At 44.5% G+C, this 8,268-nt stretch overlaps 1 protein-coding gene across 1 annotated transcript; it reads right to left on the reverse strand.

Moving 5' to 3' along the window:
• Positions 1-5,732: 5,732 nt before the first annotated feature.
• PHALS_05781 (uncharacterized protein) lies at positions 5,733-6,288 on the reverse strand (the record flags this gene model as incomplete). Its single annotated transcript, XM_024723080.1, has 4 exons — positions 5,733-5,841; positions 5,932-6,068; positions 6,118-6,216; positions 6,271-6,288. 4 exons carry the CDS (start codon positions 6,286-6,288, stop codon positions 5,733-5,735), a joined length of 363 nt encoding a protein of 120 aa, XP_024574093.1.
• Between the last annotated feature and the right edge of the window lie 1,980 nt (positions 6,289-8,268).

Genomic DNA, 8,268 nt, shown 5'->3' on the forward strand with positions numbered 1-8,268 from the left:
ACTAACTCGTACTTGTTCTAAGTAGAGGTCGGTGAGGCGCCAAGCTACGGCAGCCCCGCTGCAGAATAGCGACATTACGGTAATGTGTCGTAAAGCCATGGAAGCTGAGCTTCGATCCCATGAGCAAAATTAATCCTGAATCATGAAGGTAAGATGAAAGACCATTCGTTCAACTAAATCAACATGATTTTGGCAGAAGAAGTGATCAAACCACAACTTTCATGTGGTACAAGGCCCAACTTTTTGCAAAGGGTCTTAAGAAAAACTCGGGATGGGGTTATCTGATTGCTTCCACGGTTGCCAACACGAATTCGAGTCGGACGTGACTTGCAGCCTGTGTCGGATGCAACCAAGAACAGCTAGATAATGATACTGCTCTTTCCAACCGTATGCTGACAGACAACGTTTATACGAATGTTTTACATGGTGCAGCCAGTGCTAAGGGATTCGTGTGTCATGGAGCAGGGTATCTACGGTTTAGAAAAGCAATAGCTGCTTTGAAGCATGACACAGCATCGTATAAGTTTAAAAATGGCCTCGAGATAGCGAAGAGAGCAAAAAAATTATGTCAAACAATCACTGGAAGGTTTATCCCCGTTGGATTATATGTGGATGTCATGACTATCGCAGCAATCACAAAAAAGGAGATCAATCAGGTCAAAAGTGCTCACGAACGCACTTACAAGGTTGCATTTTTTTGGGTTGACCACGACCAGTTCACTCATAAACTTATGTCGACGACGTAGTCAAGAGATTCGGGCAACAAGATGTCAATAATGTAGCTAATCCTTGCGCATTAGAAACGTTATAGTCGTCAACGCAGTCGTTTGGTGATGCTCCCAAAGCCGCATCAGTCCTTGATTGGATGTCTGATGTAAAGCACGATATATACTCGACCGGTTGTTGCATAACTGATTACACTGCTGTCACGTTTCCTGGAGAACCTCGGGCTGCAACGTTGAACTGCTGCTTTTTTTATTTTTTCGTATACTACCCTGGATGAAGCCTACAAACCAAACTGCCAAGGCAGTGGAAATATTGCGGCTAAGGTACATTCAGATGCTGATTGGAGCTGCGTTACTGATGATGAAGATTCGATCTCAGGAATTGTAGTCGTGGTTGCAGGCGAGCCAACAGTATTCAGGTGAAAGTACCAGCGAACGGCTACATCCAGCTTAATTTAGACTGAAATTATGGCTCTCAGCCTGTGCACTCAAGCAGTTCTTTGGACTCAAGAGATGCTTTTGGGGCAAGAGCAAGTGGAAGGCATACATGTCTGGAATGACAACAAGGAGAGCGATCGCTTTTGCCAAAAACGCCGGATGCCATGTTCGAACGAAGAGCTGGAAATCAGGGTCCACGTTATCCGCGAGAATGTGTGAGAGGGAGCTATCACATCGACACGAAATTTCATCCATGCTGACGACGACATGTAAAGCTAAGAAGTTTTTTCCTACGCGAGGCAGCAAATGTCCAGTGCGGAAGAGAAACAAGCATGAAGGGTCTTGAGATGATGCTGCCCAATACTACTGAGTTACAATGTTGCAGCTATATGCTCAGTCTCCCCACTTCAGAAGTCTCGGATTCCATGCCCTTTTATCATGGGTGAGATGTGTTTTGGCACCCCGCCGCGGTAACCACGACGATGTATAGCTCCTTACCAAGCTGGATCTAGCTCAAAGAGTCAATATTGCACAGCGCAAATCGCGGATTCGCCCAAATTAACACACCGTGATTGAGCACTTGAGGAAATTTGCACCCTGAATGAGAAATATACCTAAAGTAATACAATTTGGTGAGAGGAGATTTTTTCAGTATTGTACTTGATTGAAGCTGCATACTATATGAGAAAAGCATGCCATCTCACCCGTCTCTAGGCCAACTGCAGCGATGCGAACACTTGATTGAAATACTTTCGCGTGCTTATAGTCGCAAAATTCAAAGCACGTTACGGACGTCGAGCGGATAATCCATCACTTCAAGTCTCTGTTGCTGACAGCCCCGCTCATCTCCATGAGACAGCGGTAACAGCTGACAATTGAGAGGCTTCCGCGAAAAACCAGCCCCCTCCCACTTAAAAGAAGCGTCCTAAGACATGGAACCTTGTCCTTTTTCTGTAGGCGATACAGGCCGAAAGTGCGTCAGTTCGCGGCGGCCACGACGCCAGGGTAATTTTGCCGAAGTGCGACGACACACTTCCACGAGATTTCTTCCTCAAGCATATGTAACAGCCTCGGTGAACCCGCCTGTCCGTCAAATGTCCCACGTTAAAGTGGACCACTACTTGTGAATCGGGCAGATTTTGCGCTAGTAAGCCCTCCCGTGGCTGGCTCTTGTGGGCTCTCTCGATTGCGGTGGCACGTAGACTCTCCCTGAGAGTCACGGTATGCGCTTAAGGCTGAATTGAATCGGATCTCAAAGTTGCTATCTGAGCTTTGTTGTTGCGCTGCCTACCCCTAGTGACTTAGATTTGCGTGACCTCGCGACCAAACAATTCTTTTCGCATCTGACTGCCTGCAAGTGCGAGGATCTGGTATGACTCCAGTAAGTCTGCATTGAACCTTGGGTGTTCCCATATTCGCGTTCGCTTTGAGATAGTAAGAGTAACACTTGACCGCTTCTGCACCACGACCGTGAAAGCCGCCGCAACTTGGTGTAATAGACTGCAGAAAATATACATTCAGTCAAATCTTTTGCCCCACAAACTTTTTATTTGTGTTCCGCCTACCTCTGGGATCGGCGTGCTCCTTTTGTTTGTTTTGACTTTCACCCATAGCTTCGCGTACCCTGCGCCTGACGGTCAATAATATCCAAATGAACCCCTGATTTACTATGAAATGTAGACGCACTGAGATCAGTAAGTCCGTGGAAAGTAGTTCACCAAACAGTTCAGGTTTGAATGAAAAAAGGATGCTCTGCGATGTTTAGTGTAAACTTAATGATTAGGTCTAAAACCGCGATCTCTCCACGCAAGTGCTTCTGAAAAGATGTAGTTCTCGCGTTTCGTTTGGTCATCTATTTTCAAATGGTCATATCTGATCTGGAGCCGATCATCCTGAATAATGTTTATCAGAACTCCGTTGTAAAGCACGATCTCTATACCATTTATAAAAATAAAAAAAGTCATGTTGAGAAAACAATCTGTCAAGGATCAGTTGGCTGTATCCTCACCGGTCACACCATTGATGACAGCATCGATATAGCCTGATGGTACACAAAGCCGACTATTCCAATATTACCAAACGCATGTTTTCGAAGACCGAAATTAAGTCATCGCTGATAGCCTGTCAACACGGGAACCAGCAGGTTGGCAAACGGCCACTGCATGCGGTGAGAGGTTGATCCGCTGACACGTTTCAAGCATATACACATATGTGATTACTCACTTGTATATCTTGGACCGCCAAACGTAGTCCTCACCGAGCAGTATGTTTTTCGATGTGGTTACTCAATGGGGAGTCAAATTCCTTGTAAAATATCCAGAACTTGAGATCCTCACAATAATAAGCGGATCAGCGATGTAATACAGCATGGCTTGGAATAAGGCGTAACGGTGCACGCGTGAGACGGCACACTTTGATAAGTCAATATCTAAGCTCTCGAACAACTTAACTTTTATGCTTACCGCTACGCAACACATGTTGCGTCCAGCCCATACGCTGTACGTAGCGTCTCACCGTTTAGTGCCGTTACATTTCGAGACGTGCAATAGACGAAGCATTAAAAAAATGCACTCGCCAGCACATTAAGCCGACAAATCTTATACCTTGCCTCAAAGGTAATTTCAATTGAGAAGAATTGTTTTATGTAAGTGGTGTGGTGGAAGCCTTGCTGTACGAAACAACATTGATCACAAACGATCAAGAGCTAAGCAGATGCACCTCAAAATATATTTTACTGCAAATAGCTTCTTGGCATGGACAGGGCAGTTCTCATATGCGACTTTTGGCTGGTGATCTCTAAGCGCAAACTCACAACAGCCTAACCGCATTCATAAGCGCCAAAATATGGAACACATTATGTTTTCTTCTATCACCTCTCTTTCGCCACCCCCATAACATAATTTGACCTCGCTCTGAAAAGTATTTGTGATGGGTTATGTTGTGTAGGCACAGTCCGCACTGTAATTGTACGAGTAGTTGGCCAAGCCAGGCCATTTACTAAAAAAATTTTGGAGCAGAGACACTGGCCAATCTACTATGGTCTTTACCTTTGCAACATCTACCCACCGATACTGCTTTCCTTGTAGCAACATTGAGAGGACTTCCCATCGACGCCAAAAACATGATTGGTTATATCATCGAATATCTTATTGAGCGCATACACACGCATACTGCGGGCAGGTGTGTAGCGTATTTGACTTATCGTGCTCTGCTTGACTCTAGACAAAAGAATCGCCACGATGTGGCCCACACATGTGTCATCAGAAAATGAACGTAGTTGGTGTGTTGGACAGTCCTTGTAGCATATTTTTCAAATTCGGAGCTTACCGCTCAGAGTTTCTTCGCAGTGAAAAGAATATGGCAACAGTAATTATCTCGGTCAAATAGGTTGAAAACACTATATCAACTGCAGCTGGACATACTGTTCTGCCGCACATCCTTTCTAGAAATTGACGTTTGGACCATAATCGTGGTTGCATTTAGCTTAATATCAACACACACAGTACTATTCATTTCTGACGCCGCCAACCGCGAATAAATGTTTTTCATCAAACTACATCAAGCTTGTATGGAAGGAAGCGACAATAATGTCAAATTGTTCTCTTGGCGAGGATCATTGCCGTGTCACTTCTATCCTGGGTGTCACGAGTGGTTGTATGGTTGTCATTGCTGACTATGGCTTAGGTGACTATAGCTTACAGCTGATGCTCAATATTTTACTAAAGATACGCATGTCCACCTGAAGGCCGGGATATACCTTCTCATTTCTCGTCCCAGCAATTTACGCCATTTAAGCCGCAACGCGATAGCTATTTTCTGTCTTATCTTATGAAGGCGACAAACTGCCACTCCCACCTTCTTAAAACGCATTAACATTCCTGATCACATATGAAACAGCCCATGCACTGCACAAGTCTATCAAAGCTTGAGCTTACTTCAGAAGCACTTCTACTTCTAACAGATGTAAGTCATAACTCACCAAATTCCCCTTAAAAGAGAGAGAGTGCTACATCCTTTAGTTTTTGACTCTCCCTTATTCGTAGCTCTCATTGCTAAAGGCATGCCATACCTAGAGCAAGATCATGTATCAGATTTAGCTCTAAAATTAGATAATATTCCATGCTGACAAAGCTTTTGAATTTTATGTCATGCTCAGAAGAACAATCACACTTTAGATGAAGTCTTCGTCGCAAGACGCGCGAATATCGTATCCTTGTTTGACATTGATAATGCCTTCGCGTACTGTCTACTGCTTTCAACAATCTAGTATCGTGCGTGACTGCACAATACTTTTGAATCTATTAGAACTACCTACGGCTTTATATCATCCAGTATGTTGATATCAACAACCATCAACCCTACGCTGTGAGCACTAACCGTTTTTAGTACAAGTCACTCCTTTTAGAACTGCATCATATTGACCCGAACCTCCACGGGGTACACTAGAGTCTAGTTTTCTCAATAAGTATGCTGCGCTGCATCGACTATAACTGGTGGGTTAGCACTTCATGCTTTAAGCTTATAAAGAAGAATACATACAGGGTGCAGACATTGTATACTGTTACAGCTTTACCATCTGTGAGTACCACGGTGCGACTTGACAGCTTCAAGGCTTCCACCTTCATCCTCCGCATGAAAAGGGTTTTTCAAATCCAGTCCACTCGAAAATGTTATACTGCTGTACCAAATAGGCCCTTGAGACAAGAAACCTGTACTTCTTGTACCTACCGTATCCCTATACTGGATTGGTACAAGCCGCAAGTCGCACCTGTTCATGCTCGAAGACCCTATAAGGTTATAGGAGCTGTCACCTCTCCTAGGTGACGGACTGCCGGTATTGCGATGAGATATCACTGATCCTCCATTCGACGGGTGAACAAGAATTAACAGCAAACGCGGTAGGCACTACATTTTCGTGCTACATCTTTCACTTCAAATTTACATGCCGTAATACCTCCTTTGACGAGACACCGCATATAAGTGCCTGTTCTTGCGCGGGTCTTTCTAGCGTGAAGACTGCACGCACATTATGCTGCTTCTTGAGACCGGTGGGCTGAAAGCGGTTATTGCTTGCCCAGTTAGCTTAAAGCTGACGCTGGTTAGGCACATCTAGAAGCGGCCCCATTAAGCGCCTGTCTAGAATCAGATGGCTACCACCTTCAGACGCCTGGTGTTGAAAATATCTCCCTTTGGATTGCTGAAGTTCAAGTGACTGTAAATCGGCCTTACTCCAAACACAGCCATCGCCAGTCGCGCGCGAGAGTGGGTAATTATGTGCAACACTACAAACACTTTCAACCGAAAATGATCTGAAGCGACTAATGTTGCAAATGCTCGCACCGCCTAAAGCAGCCTGTCTGCAGTATTAATAACACTAGACAACCCATCAAAGGCGGCGAGAATATCCTGAAGTCAAGAACCCGCACCGCTGCAATGGCGTCCGACCCTTTTTTCGAAAACGGTAATGGTTTCCATCATCTGGGCGGGTCCGAATCAAATTCTTTCACGTTCATACCACCGCTTCTGGACAATTGGAAGGCGTTGCAATCAATTTGAGCACAACTTCGCGAGGATTATATGAGATGCTGAGAATTTAAGCTTTACAAGCGCGCCAAAGGCGAGGAAATTTAGCCATGCTGAGTGTTAAATGAATTTCTGAGCTGAAATTACCTCCGCGGTACCCTCCGATGTTTCATTCGCGGCAGCAACCTTTTACCTTAACTGAGAGGTAAGAAGCTCTCATGCCAAGGTGATTTATTAGCTCCTCCTGGGAAAACGTCTTGTTTTAGTAGGCGCAAGAAGATGACCTGTTTCTATTGTGTCTAATAGAGACTTGGTCAATGGAGTCCAGCCTTACGAAAACCTACTCTCGGGTGAGATTTTGGACTCACGCCAAGGTTTGTGAAATTATTGAAATTAATGTCTCGCTCTTTTTAAACCGTGGAAGGCCCTGATAGCTTCAAAAGCGTCGTACAGCTAAGTGAAGCACAAAACTGTAGATAGGAGTAGACAATATTCGAGGCGTTGAATGAAATACGATAATTTTGCGACTCGCAAACGAGGACATTACTTTTGTTATGGCAGACTTATAAGTGAGTTCTCAGGCTTTTGACAACAGGGAACGCTGTCCAGATCTGGGCTCGGATACGAATCAATTTCATTCTAAGTATGGACCACGAGCGAAGAGTTTACTGTATGTCAAAGTAGTCAAATCTCACGCACTTCCTCCTGGTGGAAAGATGGCGATTTCTGAACTCGACTCGGTCAGAATTCAATATTACTTTTAAAGTGAGCAGGAAGCTGCGATAGCTTTCGTGCAGGACGTGAACTGTCCGAAAGTGATAGCAAATAATATATCTAGATACGATAAGCAGAGTTTGGAAGGCAGATGTGGCAAAAACCCAAGATCAAAGAACAAAATGGAAAGAGGCGATTGTACATCGAGGTCGTCATAGTGTATCTCTGCTGCGACGAACGATAACGGGTGATCATTCTTTCCTTGATATGACAATTCTAAATTAGTACTACCGTGGGCAAGGACCACGGTGCGAAGCAGTGAATAGGCGCGGATACGTGGCGAGAGGGATGATATACTCGTGAATGGAGTGACTAGGGAAAGTAATCTCTACCTCATTAGCGCCGGTAGAAGCTCTTATGGAGCTGAAAGAAGTTTCCATAAGTGGATACGTGCAAGGAATAAGGTCATCGAAATTAAACGGTCAGGACCAGAGGAGGGGTCGAGCTCGTCATCCGCACAGCTAAATCTGATATTGAACACAGACGAAGAGCAGTAAGTGCAATGAGTGAAACATCTAACTTCACAATTCCCTAGACTGATTATATCTTTGGTAAAGAAAACTCAGGGGTTGGTGAGAGAGACCAATTACGCGTGTTATCCATGGATAAGGGAGTAGTGCTGAAACTCAATCAGAACCGCAACCAACTATTACTTAACATGGCAATACCGCTTACCAAGAAAGCAGTATGACGTCATCAGCGCTTTCTTCTCAACAAAGCACGAGGTGTAATTGTCGATTTATATTTTTAATTGTTGGAGATGACCCCGCTCATCCTCCAGCTCATGACTTGTCAGCCATGATTTAAT

The sequence above is a fragment of the Plasmopara halstedii genome (genome assembly GCF_900000015.1).
Source record: "Plasmopara halstedii genome assembly, contig: Scaffold_291, whole genome shotgun sequence".
Lineage (NCBI taxonomy): Eukaryota > Oomycota > Peronosporomycetes > Peronosporales > Peronosporaceae > Plasmopara > Plasmopara halstedii.